Here is a 20,693-nt window from a genome sequence, read left to right as displayed (position 1 = left end):
TTAAGAAAGGGATAGATAATAAAACAGAAAATATCAAATTGGCTCTATGTAAATCCATGATACGCCTACATCTTGAATACCACATGCAGATGTGGTCGCCCTATCTCAAAAAAAATATACTGGAATTGGAAAAGGTTCAGAAAAGGGAAACAAAAATGATTAGGGTTATGGAACGGCTGCCGTATGAGGAGAGATTAATAAGAATGGGACTTTTCAGCTTGGAAAAGAGACACTAAGGGGGGATATGATAGAGGTCTATAAAATCATGACTGGTGTGAAGAAAGTAAATAAGGAAGTGTTATTTACTCCTTCTCATAACACAAGAACTAGGGGCCACCAAATGAAATTAACAGGCAGCAGGTTTAAAACAAATAAAAGGAAGTATTTTTTCACACAAAGCACCGTCAACCTGTGGAACTCCTTGCCAGAGGATGTTGTGAAGGCCAAAAGTATAACTGGGTTCAAAAAAGAACTAGATAAATTCATGGAGGATAGGGCCATGAATGGCTATTAGCTAGGGATGGTGTCCCTAGCCTCTGTTTGCCAGAAGCTGGGAATGGGGAACAGGGGATGGATCACTTGATTACCTGTTCTGTTCATTCCCTCTGGGGCACCTGGCATTGGCCACTGTCAGAAGACAGGATACTGGATGGGCCTTTGGTCTGACCCAGTATGACTGTTCTTATGTTCTTTTATCTACGGACAAATGTTGGCCTGAAAAATGTAAGAGTTCAGCTTTGTAAAACTTACAATTTTAATATGTTGAATACTGCACGAGAATCCTTGTAGTTTCATTTCAGGTTTTTACAACCCCGCAGATTTCACTCTGTTCACAATTTAGGAAAATAGCTATATCTGCATTGAAAACACTTGGAAAAAAGGGAAAGCTGATATTTTATGTGAAAAACTAGGTATATTTACCTAGAAATAGGCTTATTTTGCTTCAAAAAGGTGTACCCTATTGAACTGATCTTTGAAAATTTTCATATTTTGAGTTCATAACAATATGTACAATACTTTAAAATTGACTTATTAATATTTTACATCCCTCTACTGAAGCCAGCCTGATTGGTGCACAGTCATAGTTGCTGTAAAAAATTTGGCTGCTATCACCTTCTTTGAGAATTTAACTTTAGAAGTAAGCTACCAATCTTCAAATGTTTTACACAGGGATAAAGTTAATTAGGATTGTTTCCTCAAGACAGTAAGTGCCAATATCGGGGAAATGCCACATGCTGCAAGTTTGGTTGCTGAACAATCTACATATTTCCTGGCTATTCTATTCTAGCAAAAAGATTTGGTTCAAGAATTGTATTAACTTGGTGGGCAGTGTGGTCTAGTGGAAAGGACACTGGACTGAGAGTCAGGACACCTAGGTTCATTCCTGGCTCTGCCCCTGACCTGCTATATGAGTTGGGAAGGTCACGTCTCCTCTCTGTGCCTGTCTTCTTTATCTGAATATACAGTACCTAGCACAATGAGGAGCTAATCTTGGTAGGAGCCTATGAACTACCACAATAATAATAAAAGTGCTGTATTACGTGTGTGTGTGGGTGGGTGTCTGTGTAAATTGCATGTGTTTATCACAAGTGAGTGAAATCATTTGCCAGGATTTTCTGGGTATATCTCACTTAATCATTTCCCTGCCATTGTGAGGGCCTTGGGCACTGGTGCAGCTTGGTTCCTCCTATTCTATTCCTGTGGCACATATCGTGTCTCCTGTTGGCTATAATACTTTGGTCTAATTTGGGGTATTGGCTTTAGTGTGCGGGTGCTGGGTGGTGCCGGTGGCCTGTGATATACAGGAGGTCAGACTAGATAATCTGGTGGTCTTTTCTGGCCTAAAATTATATGACTCTCTGACACTTGGGTTCAAAGGCACCTAAAAAGCACTCTGCGCTATGCATGTCTTACTGCACAGCAGCTGTGCAAGGGGCCTGCACATCCCCTGTTTCCCACAATAGGTTTTTACATCAGCTCTGTATAGGCCAGAGAAGAGGATGGCACTAGAGCCATGGGATCTGTGATTATGTAGTACATCTAATGACTAACACCCCACACAAGTGGACAGAGGCCACTATTCTAGAACAAACTGCAGGCTGGTGTAACAGCTCTCAAGGAGACTGAGCTGTAACTCTATGCCCTGGCCCTGGGTCGGGATGTGGATTTTCCCCAGTTCCACACCCCCACCCTACCATCTGACCAATATTAAGTCCAATTACTGGAGGGTTTACATGAGTGAAGAGAATTTCAACTGTTTTATATATTGATATTGTAATTATTACATTATCTCAGAAGTACTTTTTCCATACCTACATTTTCTTATTGGCCTGATGAAAACCTTGGTGAAGTCTTTGCTGATGAATAATTAACTAATTGGAAAAACCAAAATTTGGCAGTGAACATGAAAAGACAACAAAACATGCCAAAACACGCAAATACTTAGCACCAATAATGAGAAGAGAATATTTCAACTCCTGCATGCTGCACTTGTAGCATTAATAAAGCCTTTTAAAAATTCAGCTCCTGGAATGCATTTTGTAACTACCCACTCCAACTATGTTAAACAGATTCAACAGGAACAACATTTATCCTACGTTAAAGTAGATATCTTATGCATTATGAGTCACTGTGTCAGCATCATTCCTTTCCGCAAGTAATGACCTTTTTTGGTAACAATTATCTTTTGCAAATCAACTGTTAAGAACTCTATTATGTAAATAAGCAGTATTGTATTTAAAACAAACTGTCTTCTAGTTGAAAATGCTAATATGCTAGTATTTTGGGCTAAATTACCTAAGATTTGTTCAGTTTTGGCACTGCTTTGTCCCAAAAAAGCTTGGGATACTATGGTCAGTCCAGAAGCAGAAATAGCTGTTTCCTGTCAGATTGAATTAGCTTAAACAAAAAACAGCCACAGCAAAAAAATTTACCAGGAACAGGAGCCTATTTTATCTCTAAATACATGTCAAAGAATACTTTGAATCACCTAAAAATATTAATGTTGAACACTATCAAGGCTTCATTAGTGACTTAAAAATCATTAAGTAGGACAAAGTATTAGGGAAGAAGATTGCCAGTAAATACTGAGCGCACAAATAAAGCAGTTAATTATGCAGATAAGGCAAAACATAGTTATAAAGATGTATTTGCAGCATGATCCTACATGAAAACATGCAATAAAATCACAATAACCAAAAGTTCTAATATTTTTTATTTGATTTTTGTTTTTTAATGGAATAAATGCCAAGTAAATCATTAAAAGAAATGTCAGCCCTGTCAGTGGCAGCTGCTCTCCCTACTAAAAAGGGAGGGGAAGTGTAGGAGCGGGGCAGCTAGCAAACCCCACAGCGGTCTGCAAAGTCACTAGTGGGAAAACAACAAAGGCCTTTCCATGCAACTAGCACAGATGTGCCCATAGCCAAACTGTCAGGAACAGTTAAGATGACAGCTACTCACAGTTCATTATTTCCTTCTCACAGGTCACTGGGTGACAAGCTGGGTCACCATGCTTTGTCGGCTGCTATAGTCCTCCCTCCACAACCCCTATTCAATTTAAATAAAGGTAAGCTGCTCAAGTTGATATACTAATGTAAACAAATATGTCCTAATGCTTGGAGAGCATGAGACTTCGACATTTATTGTACCTTTGTGCCATGTTTAATGTGATTTGTAACATTTAATCTGAGTGATGAACAGAAAATTGAATTTGGATATCTAGCTGATACAGAGACCAGAATTTTGTCAGGATGCAACTAAAGCATGTAATGAAAGCTAATTTGTCACCTATTCAAAGCTTTAACCTTTAGAACATTTACATGGCATATATATCATAAATAATTGACTTGGATTTCAGTGAAAAGATGTTTTTCCCATAAAATGAACAAATATAGGCTTTTTAAAATGCAAAAAAACATATTTTAGGATTGTTTTTAAATTACAGCATGTGGAAATATTTTTTGTTTATCTCCATTGCACCACCAACAAAAAAATCTCTTTAAAACCTTTTCATCTGTCATCATGTAGTAAACATATTCTACAAAACAGAGATAGATGGTGGTTCTTATCTATGTTTTGACCACTTGGAATTTACAATGAATGAACCATTTTTGAAGAATCAAAGTCAAATATTTTATTAACTATTACAAACAATTCTACCAATTTGTAGCTGTATCATTGATGGGAGTGGGAGAATAATGCCTTAGGGCTATTCCTCAGTAATTTTTCTTAAGCTAATAAATCTTGAAAAAATTTAATCTCTGGACCTGGCTGGCTGATTGAGCAGACCTCTCTCTTTTAGGACAAGATCCTACTAAGTGCTGAGCACTCTGCTGAGATCCAAGAAGGCACTCCAGCATGTGCTTAACTTTAAGCTAGTGCTGAAGTGCTTTGCTGGAGTGCTCAGAAACTGTCAGGACCAGATGTACATTTTTGTAGTTATAGATTGAGGAGTGACTCAGTAAGACCAAGCAAACATTGAAGCATATGATTAACTTTCAGCATGTGACTAGTCCCATTTAATATCAATGGAACTATTCACATGCTTAAGTGCTTTGCTGGGTTAGGATTTAAGCATAAAGTTCATTGAAATTGCCTTGCCTCCCTCTCTATCCTGATCCATTCTTCCTGACTCTTTGTGTTCCTTTCCCCTATATTGTGGCTTCATATAGATATATTATGATAAGAATAGCATCTGTAATGCCAACTGAAGGTTACACAACCTCACTAAGGAATTATTGTATCAGGCAAAGAATGTGACCTCCAGATTTTAAAAATATGGAATGATGATTTTAAGTGAACTGATCTCCCTCTATGGGGAATTTTATCTGCTAGTATTGATGAGATAAAGGCGGCTGCTTTCTTTTTTTCTGTTTGGGCCTGTGACAGGGTATATCAACCCTGCACTGGGCCAACAGGGACGGACAAATCCTTGTGGGCCCAGGAGGCCACGTTCCCTTTCCCCTGCTGCGCATGCTCCAGATGGAAGAGCCAGATAAAAGGAAACAGCCCCACTCAGTCGGGGTTGGCTGCAGAGGAGGAAGGACGGGTACTGCAGGTTTCTCCAGAGGGGCCGGTAACACTCCAAGCAGCAGAGCCCATGGACCCAGACTACATTACAGGCAACTCGCCGCCTGCAGAGACTGATGGGGACGCCAAGCCGCCGCCAGCCAAAGAGATGCCTGGGATGCAACTTATGGTAGAAAGTGACCCAATGGATGTAGTAGAAGTCAATGCCTAAACTCTTAGTGGGGAAGTCCCTAGCTTCATAGGGCGCTGGGTCGGAACCGGTGGAGCAGAAGGAGATGTATTCCCCTACCACACCCCTCCGAACACTAGGCGTGGCTGCTGTTTGCTCTCAGTCCCAGCCCGGGGGCTCAGGGACCATAGACTGTTTGTTTGTTCTGCCCCTCCCAGGGGCTACAGACTGATTACTGTTCTGCCCTGCCCCAGAGGCTGATTCCCCAATTGCTACTGTCTGCCCCAGCCAGGAGGTTTAGGGGTTATAGACTGTTTGTTTGGCCTGCTCTGCCCAGACAGCCAGAACCCCAGTTGCAACTGCTTGCCCCAGCCAGGAGGCTCAGGGGCTATAGACTAATTGTTTGCCCTGCCCCACTCGGGAGCTATGGACTGATTGCTGTTCTGTCTTACCCAGATGGCCAGAACCCCAATTACTACTGCCTGCCCCAGCCAGGAGACTTAGGGCTATAGACTAATTGTTTGCCCAGCCTTGCCCACGGGCTGCAGGCTGACCATTGTTCCATCCTACCCAGAGGGCCAGAACTCCAACTGTTGTTGTCGGCCCCAGCCTGGAGACTCAGGGGGCTACTGACTGTTTGTTTTTTGCTTGGCCCTGCCAGGGGTCCGGAGCCCCCCGTACTGCAATTACCTGATCTAAGCGGGAATCCCGACAACTAGGTGGTGGGGTGTATCAACCTCACACTGGGCCAACCGGGCCCCCTGTCACAGGGCCATATTACCAGGATCTCATGGGGCAAGTTATAGCACACCGATTTGAGGATGGCTGTCAGGTTTTTGTGGTGGCTTCTGTTCAGTTTGGTATGAAGATAAGGACATTTTTGAGCCATTGTTACGTTAACCTGTGAATCCTAGCCTTAATCCAGTAGAAAAGAGGATGCCATCCTAATTTTCTATCTGGACTTTGACATCTTCTAGAGAACAGTCGTAAACTCAGTGCAAACCTGACATAAACTTTAAGTTTCCCATTACCTGATATTAAATCAAATCCCTATGAACATGTACATAACACAATTCGCAGGTATCCCATATGAACAGACATCAGGGATTCTCTGAGCTACTGGAGACCCACTAATGTAGACCATGTTTTTGAGCTTACAAAAAGCCTGAAATTGTTTAATTTAAATACTCCCCCTCATTTTACTTGTGAAATTTCCCACACTAAAATGCTTAATATGCTATATGACAGCTAACACATCTATCTCTGCCCCTAATGATTCAGAGGAGGACATTGCAATTCTCTCGTTGAAGACTGGACAAGATTCAAAGAGAATCTTTGCATTTCCTTTTTTCATTCTAAAATTCTTATGTGTTAAAGTTGAAATGTAGATACAGAAAATAGTAAAATACTTAATTTTTATATTACACAAAATAATATATACCGAATCTGCTGTAGATAATTCAAGAGACCAGGTGGATGAGGTAATATCTTAAATTGGACCAATTTCTGTTGGTTACAGAGACGTGCTTTCGAGCTCTCTAACCAACAGAAGTTGGTCCAATAAAAGATGTTACCTCACCCACCTTGTCTCTCTAATATCCTGAGACCAACACGGCTACAATTACACTATGGATCATTCCAGTTAGATATTGACATCATACTTATTTTTCTATACATCTAGAAATATCAAATTTCAATATATGTAGTACACAGACTCCCATTGATTTTGCTTAAAAAGGGGTTTGCCTTGTGAGATTTATAGTGGCACTATATTGACTTCAACAGAAGCATTAACATGATCCCAGTAACTGTTCATTTTGGACCCAGTCCTTCAGTGTGCTGAGTGACTTCAACTCCCATTGCAGGACTGAACATTCATTATTATAACCTTTCAAGAACTTACACGCAAGAAAGTGAATGGCAGCAACTCTGAATATTTGGTTTCAAATATACAGCTAATATTCTTCTAGACAATGGCTATTTTATTCAATACTTTGCAATATCAGAAAGGACATAGAAACTACTATAGAACTAGTTATTTAAAATTATTTGTCAGGATTTTCAATTATACAGCATTCTTTCATTACAGCTAAGTATTGTGAGTGGTATATACCTTTAGCATATTGTAAATATATTTTTTTAAAATATACTAATGGGATTTAGAACTGATTCCAGCAAATTATGGTTAAAATTTCAACTCAGTTTTTAAAAATGAGGAGTAATGCATACTATTAACTATTTAGTATTTTGTATTAACAAAAACTTGTGCTCATGAAGTAGCCAATTCAGCAAAGCATTTAAGTGTGTGCTTAAATCCTAATGAAGACATTAGGACTTACTTATGTCTTTAAAACTATGCATGTGCTTAGGTGCTATATCAGCTCAGAGCCTAATATAAGAATCTAATTGGTCATGGAAAATTCCAAGCCAAGTGAGTAGAACCTATTTTATAGCTCAGTGTAAACAATAAAACATTACAGAGTACAGTGATTGTGAGATGCCACCCAAAACTCTGGGTGTCAGACATTTACTTTTCTTTCAGCCTTGTATCTTGCCATTCTCCCTACTCAAGGTTTATAGTATCATCTGTCTTGTCATGTTTTTCAAAATATAATAATGTGCAACATATACTACCATAGCATTATCCCAAGATACACTATTGTTATGACATAATATGGTAGCTTTCTTGGTAAAGGACACAACTTTATTACAGGTTGTCTTAAAAGTAAACCACTAAAGGACCAGTCAATTTTACACAACAGTGTCTATTAATCCCAAACATGCCCCCAAATGCTTTTCTCTGATGACATTATTATCATGGCAGATTCCCATGTTAAGGGTGAGCTCTGCCTGCCCCAATTAAAGCTACCCAAATGACGGTTGTTCTGTCAATATGAGGCTATACTCACTGCCCACTTTGTGGGAACCTACACATATGAAAATGAATCTGTTTCCCAGCTCCCTGAGAAATATCATTTAGTGATGACAGCTCTGAACTACAATCATCCTGAAAGTACTTTCACCTTAAAGTACAAAACTGTGAAGAGGAAATATTTACCAACATAATAGAGTTTTTATTTCCTGCAGTCACACACAGCTATCCCTTTTGGTCAAGCCAATAGCTGACAAAACCCAAACTCAGGTTGGGCTGGGTGGCTCACTAAATAGGCAGGATCCAAAACCTGCTGGTCACCAGCTGAACAGCTTATGAAGGAGAGTGACTAACCCCAGTATGTGCTAACTTAAATTGCTGGGTCCATTCCTGAAGAAGAACTTCCACAGAAATTTACCTAAATAAGAACTCCAGGCCTGATATGTAGATAGGGTTTCTACAAAAAACTATTCTATGCATACTTCATTCATTTGTGTGGCTTCCCTTCTCCCCATTACATAAATAGATCTCAATAGGCTGTTTTACTGCTATACACGCATACTATAGCTTTTGCAATCACAAAATATATATTTATTAAATAAAATACCTTACACTTATACAGCATTTTTCTTCTGGAAAGATGCTCAACATGTTTTACAAACTATAACTAAGTGGAATGTTGCAGCTATTTAATAGCCTACAGCAATACTATATCACAGGTTGGGACCAAAAAAAGCAGAGGAAAAGAATATAGAGGATTTGATATGTTTGATATGTTTGATAAGGAAGGTGACCTAAACATTTTATGAACTAATATTGTTCCTACTTAAACATTTTACTCCAGAATGTTATTGACTATAAAATAATATTGTTACAAATTAAAGATATTAGTATGTGTTTTACTTCTTACTACAAAAGCCCACAATTCAATAAGACATAAATCCCATCGGAATTAAGGAGATTCATAAAGTTCAGACCGCGCTGTCTTGATTACAAGGATACTTTTCTGAATCAAAGCCTGTGTTCTGTCAGAGCTGCTCTTTAGCCTCCAAATCATATCATTTTAGTAACAGTAAAGTTGTAAAAATACCCCAAAGCATGTAAATTGATAGTTAGTACGCTTTATTCTTAACTTTTCCCATTGTGCTTAGGTCATGTGGCATATATCATAACATGTCATAACATGCAATGTAACATAATACGTGGTAACACTGTAACATCACACAATAATTTAAGACCCTAGGAATATATACTTTAAGCTTTGTAGAATAAATAAATGATGTTATGCTAGCCTTAACTTTGTATTTCAAAATATTTTTGAAAGAGCCAGTGTAGCCTGTATTAGCTGATTTGGAGCTCTTACATTTTATCTTTTAAACACAATAGTATTAACAATTGTTAACTTTAAAGCTTGGCAGAACATTATTATTCATGGATTTTGCTAAAACTCTTCAGTGCTTTGATGAGCTGTATAATTACTAGGTTGTATTAGAACTAATATAGTACATTATTCCCAGAAATACTGGCTATAAAACACAGCACTTTCAGGAAGAAAAATCAAAGCATCAACCAATGGCAATTCATCTATGTGCAATACTTCCTGGAAAGGAAGAAGTTTAAAGGTATCTTCAATAATCTGAACACCGCAGTATTTGGAGTTATTTGTATTATATGATTTTATTAACATTATTTTATTATGATTAATTAGTTGGGACAACTTCTATTACTAAGGTAATTTTTAAAAGTATATTATTGATCTGATGTTGCAAATCTTACTATAACTTCAAGGTTCACGTGCTATATGAAAAAAAATAGCTGCTAAAATTCAATATTGAATTTTTGTTGAAAAAAATACCATGAATGTCTACTAGACTGGTCTTCTGAATGATAGGCCAATCATTTTTAATATTTTGCTCTAAAATAATTCAACATGGTTGCCCACAAAGAGGATAATCTATCAAATATAAATGTAAGAAAAATAAATATTTTGTGTTAATTATAGAAGCTTGAAACTGCTATTATACTTTCCCTCTGTAATTTCAAATGACTAAGAAGGTTACTTTTTAGATATAGCTTTAACCAAAATATACTCTTAGGCTAGGAGCCAATGTGCTATGCCATGCTTCAGCTCAGCCTAAATTTCAGGTTTATAATGAAACATTTATTATATAACCCTAAAAGTCTAGTGGCACAAACCATGTCACATAACGTCAATAAAAGTCATATTACTTTGTGTTCTATGAGGTTTATGCATAGAATTTAAAAGTAAATTCCCCAATTACTATCAAACTGGGTGTACACATCAATCTTTATGCACATAAATGTCACCCCTTTTCATTAATTTTGGTCAAAAATCCATGTTTGCTTACAAGCCAGAGGGCTTCTGAGATATTTCAATAATATCCAGGAAATCAATCTTACATGAAACTGAAGGAAAACATCTAATGTCATTGAACAATAAATATCAGTTCTGTCAGTGGCTTACCTTTGAGCTGAGGCCTTAGGATGTTTCTCTTCTAGTTTCCTCACCAGTGCGACTGTCAGCTGCATAGACTCCCTTAGGGGACCTGCAGGCATTAAATGGGCGTCCAAAGGTCCTGAAAGTTGTTTCTGATTGGAGTTGTTGACATTTTTTTGCAGAACCTAAAAAATGAAGTACAACCATGCAATTTATACATTGTTAATTAGAATAGTATGTGGCTACTTTTTCAAATAAGTACTTTTTCTGTTGATCAACAGAAAATGTTGAAATCCAAATCGCTATGTCAAGATTTATCAAGAAACAGAAATCTAAGGAAGCAGTGATTTTTTAACTTCTTTCAGCTATACAGAATGTGCAATTTCAACAATTTGTCACTCAGTGGAATAAAGGAGGCTCAAACTGTAAAAGGTTTGGAACAAAAAAAAGTTGCATTCATTAAAATCTTGCCTTAGTAAATGTATTTGTCTCGCATTTTTAAATTAACAAAAGCAAATAAGTTTATTTATTTAAACAGCTACAGATGGTAGAGGTTAACTTCTCTCTTTTCAAAATGTATTTTTGAAAAGACTGTCTCTGACCTGCCTCTGGCTTGGTACAGTGACCTCTTCTGCTGAGCTGCTCTCTATCTCCTGATGAGCTGTAGACCAGGCCCCATGGTGGATGTGGTGTTCCATCTGGGTCACCTCCTCTCTTACATTTAGCTCCTCTAGGTAGGTCAGGACAAACTCAGGGTAAGCCTGCAGGAAAGGACAAAGGCAGAAGAGTGACAAAGAGTAACATTAGGGTATATCAGCAGAATTACAACAAACTACACACCAGGAATTATGGGAAGAGTGGTTGATATAGGCAATGTCACAAAAGTTACTGCATATAAATAACTTTGTATTTCAGGAAGTTTTCCTAATTCAAATTTACATAATGACTTTTACAGATGTACTACAGTGAAAAATACACTATGCAAAGACTAAGAAGTAACTTAAGAATATGAACTGACGGCTTTTAAGACTGAAACACCCACTTAAATGGAATAAAGTTTTTCTTTTTACTCTCTGATAAAACAAATATTGTATCCCTATTTTTAAGTAACTATATATAATTAAATATGAGCATCATATTTAGCTAGGCTCTGAAATATGAGATATTAGCAGAATGCCACTTTGCAAAAAGGCATGAACTCAAACATGTTTTACCATTTCAGATGGAAAAAAAGCTCTGAGCTGTGAAATGACTGCATTTTATTTTTTAACAAACTAAAAATAAAATTCAGTTGCCAACTATTGACCTTGCTAGCCTATCAAGTTAGCTAAAATGCTCCAGGTGAAATTATCATATCCTAGCAATAACATCCTATTTCCTAGCAGGAAGGAACATCTGCATTCTCAGATACTTAACCAACAACAAAATCACCATATCTTCCATCAGGGTAACATGATCAGTCTCATTTCCTTATCCCAGGCTGTGAAGTGACTGCATTGTCACTACTCAGAAGCTACTTCAGCCTAAGTAGCTTTCAAAGGGTCATAGGTGGCCATGGTGAAAGAGCCTGGATTATGCCTAAATGAAAGTATTTCTTGCTTACAGTCATTATGGAGAATGTGGGGAAATTATGTATTTTTATGAAAAATATGCATGGCTCAGTTTATCACTTTTGTATTATGACCTATTAGAACTGATGGAATCAATTTATCCTCTGGGACAGGAGAATACGAGATGGATGTTGATCACAATACACAATGGTTGGTATGAATGAACTAGCAAGCACTGTCAACATGAATGGCATTACCTTGGAAATTCAATGGAAGACCAACAACCAGACGTTAACTTTTAATGACTACCAGCCATTGGAGGCAGAACATGTGAAAGCAGTAGATGACAAATGTGTGGGAAAACTGTAAGAATGCTGTTGCCCAGTGCAGTGGGAGAGATGGAATCCTGGATGCTTTTCGCCAAAGAGGCAGGCAACACTGCCAGTACGGACGCGTTTATAAATTCTGCTTTTTATTCTAATATGAGGACCCTACACACTGAATGTTAATTGATTAATGAAAGATGGCTTGTTTTGAAAAGGCTGTCCTATGTCATTGCAAAAGATCTGCTGGTTGCATAGCTCTCAAGAGGGGTAAGTTCCCAACTGGAGAGTTATACTCTTTTGGTCCTGCTGAAGGAGCCATGGTGAAAAATAGCAGTGCTGAAGACAGTGATTCAGTCTCATGGTAGTAGAGCCGTGGAGCCCTTTGTAAAAAGTAGAAGCCTAGGACCTAGCTTTGATGATGTAGTCTCCCAGAAACACTGTGTAAAGGTTAGAGGCATAGTATTTCCTGTGGGGCTTTGACAGCCACAAATGTAGTTTACAGCTTTATGATCACTTTTACTATTTTTTCATGGAAAAATATTCAAACACTAGTTAAGTACTATACTTCAAAACTGCAAATATGAAATAACAATTTTTTAAAAAAATACATGCTTTCTCATTAATATTTATGTGGGCATCGTCTGCTAAACACACACTAGAAGTTAGTGACTGCTGTTATTAGTATATTTCATAAGCACAAGGGCAAACATTCCACTGGGTAGCTCTTGAGTCCAGTCCTTCTAATCTATCTATTTCATTTATAAAGCACCTATTGCTATTGTATTTTAGCACCCTTTCTAAACAATATTCTGCAATGCCAATTCTGTAGATTACCCACGGATATCAATGACATTTCTGAGTCCAAACGGAAAACAGAACATCAGGGCTGCCATGCAGATCTGAGAGAACTTTTTTGTTCCACATATTCTGAGATCACTTGATAATGTTAACATCACAATAGCTGCTGATAATATTATCAATTTTGGCTGATGCATCTAATGATAAAGTTCAATATTTTGTGCCTTAGTTGCAGTGTCTTTCTTTTCAGTTAGTTTACAGTCAACCTTTCTTCATCTGTGAGGATTTTTTTCTTCTGAACTCACTATATTTTAAAGTAAACTTCTCAAACAGAAAAAGCAGTACAATAAGTGGCTTTCATTTTCTGAGGAACAGATTAGATGTTTTTCTGCCATCAATAATATTGAGTCTCGCTAGTTGTGTATCTAGAATTTGATGCAGCACTCTCACTTGTTTATTCACAGTTTATCACTGTCTTTAACTCAGATCTGATACACTACACTAGATCTCCCATAAACATTTAAAAAATGCTTAAGTGACTTAAGTGACTTAAGTCCCATTGGCTCCCACGTGTATAAATCACTTTTAAAAATGGCACTTAGGCACTTTTGAAAAATGTACCCATAGTCTTTAATATGCTTCACTTTTAGGATTAAATTTGCTTTAAGTGCACAATATTCATGATGATGCCAGTGGTAGGCATAAATGCACAATCCATAACAAAGTATGGCTATTAAAGAGCACAGTTAGCATTTATTGATTTCTAGAAGTAATTGAAATCTGATTTCTACCCTTGTTTATAATGAGATCAGACTTGACGTTATTTTTCAGGTAAAGCTTCTATTGATTTAAATGAGAGTGAAGAGCATAGAAATTGGCCCATTATGAGTAAGGGCAAAAATTACAGTTTTGAAGATAATATTTAGGGAACAAACCCAAAAAGTTAATTTATCCTAAATGCATAACACTAAGGTGTTGGAGAGGTTAACTTTTACTGTACTTTACAGCAATGATATTGTCAAGAGACTGGAAAGAGATTATATCAGTGTCAGATTAGGAATAAGCACTTTATAGTACAGCATTTAATCATTTTATAGTCTTGCCTTTAAAAGCTTACATAGTACAGAAGACAGTTATATTTAAGCAGTATAAATAATAGATTGTAAATTATTTACAAATATAATTAATCAGTGAATAGCAGATATCAATTCCAAAGAAAGTGTGTTCCCCTTTCAATATGAATGTGTCACATATCATTACATTGTATTATGTCATTTTACTGTGTCAGTTCTTGTTGGCTGACACATGCTACAACTTAAAACATGACACTACAGATAAAGTGAATGTGCTGGGAAATATATAGAAAAATACACCATTTGGGGATTAGAACTACTAATTGTTAGCACCCAGTTCTCAGTGAGTCAAACACAGGCCAGAATTGATCAGAAATGTTCTGTTGTCAGCAGTCAAGTAGTAGAAATTTTGGAAGTCAATATTATATAGAGAGTACACAAAGGGTTTTAAAAAGCCAGCACATGAAAAATCACTGTGCATAACAAAAAAGGACGAAGTGCTGTACTCAGCAGGTAAAGAAAGAGAGAACACTTCTACTGTCGCTCCATTCTGTCAGTCCATCAGTGCTATGTGAACAGTAGTATCTAATCATTCCGATGGAATGTCCGTATGAGTGGGAGGAAAATAGAAGGCTGGTCCCAGGCAGACAATGCTAGTGACAGGCCTGCTATTGATTTCCTGCTGGACTGAGTATTCTATTATTTTCTGTAAGTTAGCAGATTTTAACACTGTACAGGTTCCCAACATTTCAGTTCACATTTTCAGAAAATTCACTGTACATTCAAGAGCCACTGAAACTTTTTAGGTCCTGGTAAGTACAATTCAATTAATCTTTGCCAAAGGCACTGGACATCACCCCTCCTAAGCCACTAGTGGTATACAGCCGATTATTTGAGTTGGAAGGGTAAGGAGGGGAGAAGAGAGTGAATGTTAACCAAATACTACTGTCCATGGATCCCTAATGCCCACATATATGAACTGACCTAAAATATGTCAGAATTCATTCATTCAAGCTGCAGCGTGAGGACACTCATCTTCACCCATACAAAATAAAAAGAGTCTCTTTGTCAACACTATGCACTAAAGGCCGTTGCACTCATGTTGCCCACATTAACACTGTCATTCAGAGACTTGATGTGACTGCAGTCACTGAAAGGAACTTCTTGACAGCAAATATACTCAGAGAAATATATTCCTCTTCCACCAGTAATGTATTTGAAGAGTTAGAGAGTAGGCACAACAACCAGCAGTCCATTGTATTTACAAAAAGGGCAATCACGAGTGTAAGTTGGTTGGTATTTTTAATGTCATCTTCAGTTTAGTCCTGAAGCAGTAGGTTTTAGTTTGTTGGTTGATTTTATTTTTTAAGAAGTGGACTTTGTCCAGCAATACTGGAAGAAGGACAGGAGACACCTGATATGGTTTTAATCAGGTCAGAACTTTATTATTAGATGTCTGGGACTACCCAGCAGATAAAAGTGGATAGTGCAGGTAACTCCATGATCATTCATTAACTACCAGGGTCCTTCTGCCAGCCTCCTCTTTTTCCACCCAGGGCCCCCAGCCAACCCATTGCTGAGACCTTCACCCAAGGCCTTCCACAGCTCAATGGCACATCTGCAAATTCAGAAACAAAAGTCAGACCTTCCCTGCTTGGCCACCTCTTGCCCTCCCCAGGGAGAGGCTTGGAATGCAGGCAGGAAAGGGGTCTCTCAGAGGAGACACTGATTGGTGCAGGGAGGCTGAGGCAGGGTGATTCCCTTACCATTCCCCCATCAAATAAGGGTTATGGTGAAAGGAGGGTTAGCTACCTGCTGTGCCAGTCATAGGAGCTCCGAATACCCCCTTCCCGTTCCACTCTTTTAACAAATACTTCTTTTACGGTGTTTTAAGACCTTTACCAAGCCATTTATCCAGTCGTTGCAGCCCTTCCCTATGGAGTCCCTGCACTGGGCAGCTGCCCCACACTTATATAATGAGTTGTGACATCATAGCCTAACTCCCTTCCCTACGCACCATAACAAAGCCCTCCCTGAACCCGTTGTGGGGAAAGCAAAAATAAAAACCTTGGCCAATCTGGTGGTGAGGGAAAAATTCCTTCCCAGCCCCCTAGAAAGAAGCAGCTAGCACAACACCCACAGCAGGTCCTGAGCAAACCTGGCATTTTGCTGCCTCAAGGAGAGGTAGGGTGGGTGCTGCTTTGCCTGGTCCTGGAAAAAGGGGCTTTTCCCGCTGGGCTTGCCCCGTTTGAACTCCCCGGCCCTTCTGGTCCCTGGGGAGGAGATTCAGCATCAGTGTCGCTACACTGACCCACACTCTCTTTTGCAGCCACTTCTGAGCCTCATTTCCCCTCCTGGCTGTAAAGCGCTATTCCCTCTTCCCTGGCAAGCTGAACAATGCCCTGACTCCCATCCCCACTGTTTAAAGGTGCTATGTGGTCACTGACTCAGAGTTTTACTGAAACAATTGCCTCACAATCACTTAACTTGAGAACTGTCCTTTAAATAGTCCCCACAATACACAAATACCATAAATAGGCGTTCCCTTCTTTCCCAATCAAAATGTGGAAAGGCCTTTCTACATCTCTTTTTAATGAAAGAATATCTCATTGTTTGCTAAAGCTGTCTCTATGTTTTGTTCCATGTACAAAATCACTACATTTAAAGCTCTTTGAATGTTTACATTAAAAACTCTGTTAGCCAGTGGCATAGCAAGACCTGGGCTTAAGGAGCTCAAGTTCCAGCCCCATATGTGTTTAAGCCTCTCTTAATAAATGAATATAAAAGCAATGAAACATGCATCTCATTTCAGATGGCAGTAGCATCTTATATTGTTTTTAGCTTTAGCCTTCCTTCCAAATACTGATTTCTGGCCAGGTGAATTCTCTTATATCAATTAAATTAAGAATAACGTTGCATTTTTATTTATATAAAACTAGTTATAAATCAAAATAGATATGTGTAAAATAATGATGAAGGAAAGCATTAAAAATTAAAGAACAAAAGCAAATTTAAAAGAGACACCAATAACTGAAAACATATTTTTATAGAATGTTCTAATATTAACATGGAGACAATTTAAAACAAAAACATTGAAATTATTAATGCAGGACGGTGCTTTCCTCACCACATGCACATAACTTTCCTACATTGATAGGTTTCACGTGAAAGTATGAAAAGGAGGGTAAACCAGTTTAAAAAAAAACCTCATCTTCCTTCAAACATACTTACGAAGCACGCACCTTACAATAGATAGAACCATCATTTCCAAAACCCCAGTGTTGATAGATGCTGCTTTTGTCTCTGTAATGGAAAGGTATAATCAAAGAGTTAAACCTGTTTAGTTCTTACTAAATAATAAAAAAACAAATGAACACAGCAAATGGCATTTACACTTTTAGTTTCCAGAGTGAGATTTCCCAAATAAAAGATGCCTGTTTCACTTTTGCCTGATGAGTCATGATACATGTTTTAAAAAACCAAAAAGCTATTCTGAAAACAAGAAATTAAACACAATGCCAGTGACATTGAAAACCTATTTCCTTTTCTGTTTTCTTATTGTGTTTTAGATAATCCATCAGCATTTCTTTTGACCATACCATATAAGGAATCAGATTTTAAAAAATGCTTAAATAGGATTAAAGTTGTGATACTAACTGAGAAATCCCCAAAACGCCCAAATTCTATCTGACACCTGGATTTTAACTCATGATGCCTTATTTCTGGGGGAAAGGGCTTCACAATAACACAGCTGAAGAAGGAGGATGGACCTTAAGGTTTAGTTTCCTAGACTTCATATCTTTTTCAATCTTAACATCATCTTATGATTTTTTCATCATTAACATTTCAATATTAAACAATATAAACACTTCAAAACAAGAAGTTCCTTAAATCAGTGCAATTTTATCAGATCTTTAAATAGAGGTCGCTCCTGCCCTTTAGTTTCAGGGTGTTTACAAAAATACATTTCTGAGGTAGTGTCCTATATAAGAAAAAAAAGACATCTTAGCATTCCAATACATGGACATTTGCTTAAGGATATATCAGCAAGCAAAAGATCATGTGTGTCTGACTTGTGTAACATTTACTTTAAATGTAAATAAATCAAAACTAGGTTCAGTGCACAATCTTATTCATATGGGACATGTCTTGGGAATGACCTAGTGTAGGTAGAGGAGTTTTTTCCCCTAAGTGTCAGCAAGTGACAGATCTCAATGACACCCTGTGCTATTTTTCTGCAGGGAGTGCACCCAGAGTAGAAACATACTCAAAGTTACTAGGAATCTTGACATCTGTAACACTCCTGGGGCATCACATCAGCCCCCTTTAGGTTATTTCAATTTGATCTACATATCCATGAATATAAAAATCAATGTGCCCAATGGTCTAGTAAAACATTCACCCTATCCTATGCAATTGTTCCTTTGCTGGGAAGTATAGGCATAAAAGGCATAGTGACCCTGAGAACTATGCCATTGGGAATATACAATATTAATAAAAGCTCTCCCATGCTGAGCAGGTTAACAGATATAATCTACTAAAAAACTTTCCCTTGATCTTTCTTTCTAGGGTTAGGCTTGCTAGAACAATATTGGAAATGTTTACTTCTAAATAAATGTGAATGTTACCCAGTGTACCTAAGTGAGATTCCATATTTCGTAATATTTAATTTTCAGAATTGAGGCCCGCTTGCTAAATCATGTGTAGTCCTTATGCAAACAAATAGACTTCAATGGGAATACTCATATAAATCAGGATTACTTCTTGAGTAAGAATTTTTAGAACTGTACCATGTTACTGAGGTGGTTCCTTTGTCATTTGTATATACCTGTTGATGTTTTCCAGTGGAGAAAGTCTGTGGGTACTATGTGTTCTTTAAGCCATGCCTAAGCATGTAATTAGTAATGCTAATATACAGCTTGTAAAACATCTGGTATGTAAAATGAAGAACACACACAAAAATTGGAGGTCAAAAGAGGATAAAGCAAACAAGCTTTTGTTGTGAATGACCAACACCAAAACACAGTTGTGTACACTACTGTGTATACTATAAAAAGAAGAACAGGAGGACTTGTGGCACCTTAGAGACTAACAAATTTATTAGAGCATAAGCTTTCGTGGACTACAGCCCACTCCGAAGAAGTGGGCTGTAGTCCACGAAAGCTTATGCTTCTTTTTGCGGATACAGACTAACACGGCTGTGTATACTATGGAGTTCTTGAATGAGAATTTGAATCTATACCTGACAAAACTGTTCTTGTGGCTTCCACCATGGATTATCTAGTAGTAAGGACACTGGAATGGCACATGCATTTAGTATCTTAGAAAGGAGTTCATTTTCAAGCAAAAAAATTGCAAACAAGTCCCTGAGAGAGTTTGTAATGAACAGCAAAAAAATAAAAATAAAAATCCTGTTGCAAGTAGTTTTGCCTTTTGCTTATACTTCTCTAAGTGAACCCAACCTACAAATTCAGTCTAAAATGAATGTTTTTCCATTATTGTATGTTTCTGACATCCGTCTGCAGAGCTGTTCAGCATATCTGGAGTTGCATGTAGTGGTCAGAGGATTATAGATAGTGAGACCTCTGGGATGATGTTTTGTTTCTTGCATTTGCTAAGGAACTAGATGTCACTGTTAAGTTTTGCTTCCTTTTTCTTCATGTTGTGTTGTTTCCATTTCAGATAGCAAAATTCTGAAATGTCCAGTCCCCTGCCCTCATGGCAGGACCAAATACTGTCTAGACTATCCCTGATAGACATTTATCTAACCTACTCTTAAATATCTCCAGAGATGGAGATTCCACAACCTCCCTAGGCAGTTTATTCCAATGTTTAACCACCCTGACAGTTAGGAACTTTTTCCTAATGTCCAACCTAACCCGCCCTTGCTATAGTTATAAGGGACAAAGTTAAAAAGCATGTAGATTATGTGATCCTAAAGAAAAGAGAGTTTCATGGTGATGGCCAAGATAAGAAAGAGTTACTGTTAGCATGTAACACAAGTAATTTTACTTTTTTGTGTTTGGTGGGGAAGGAGAAGGACGATATTCCAGTGCTCAACTAACTCAGCTGCTGTAAATTGTCATAGCTCCACTGACTGCAGGATCTGCCCCAATAATCTTGCAGGATTAGCAGAAATCAGAACGCATTCAGACTGGGAAAAGCAAACACTATATTGTAGGGTCAACTCCATTTTTAGCTTATATATTTCAAAGAGGCTACATTCTTAAACTGTCCAAACCTTTATGTAAAAAGAACAGGAGTACAGACTAACACGGCTGCTACTCTGAAACAAATCTTTATGATTATTTAAAATCTTTAAAAGACAGAGAGAGATGACTAATAATTAGATGACTGGTTATATAATTGAAATTCTGATTCCAGTAGGAATTTGAAGATGAAAGGTCAGCTATAATAAT

General features: G+C 37.8%; 1 protein-coding gene across 1 annotated transcript in view; it reads right to left on the bottom strand.

The window, feature by feature from the left end:
- The window catches only part of DCDC1 (doublecortin domain containing 1), a 414,547-nt gene that overhangs the window by 157,614 nt on the left and 236,240 nt on the right, over positions 1-20,693 (bottom strand). The window contains exons 17-19 of the mRNA XM_065592482.1: positions 17,517-17,577; positions 11,130-11,288; positions 10,555-10,712 (exon numbers count right to left, since the gene is read on the bottom strand). Of these exons, the coding sequence (XP_065448554.1) occupies positions 10,555-10,712; positions 11,130-11,288; positions 17,517-17,577 (378 nt within the window). The remainder of the gene's footprint in view (positions 1-10,554; positions 10,713-11,129; positions 11,289-17,516; positions 17,578-20,693) is intronic.

Source organism: Chrysemys picta, chromosome 4 (genome assembly GCF_011386835.1).
Source record: "Chrysemys picta bellii isolate R12L10 chromosome 4, ASM1138683v2, whole genome shotgun sequence".
Classification (NCBI taxonomy): Eukaryota; Metazoa; Chordata; order Testudines; family Emydidae; genus Chrysemys; species Chrysemys picta.
This window is presented reverse-complemented; position numbering and strand designations above follow the sequence as displayed.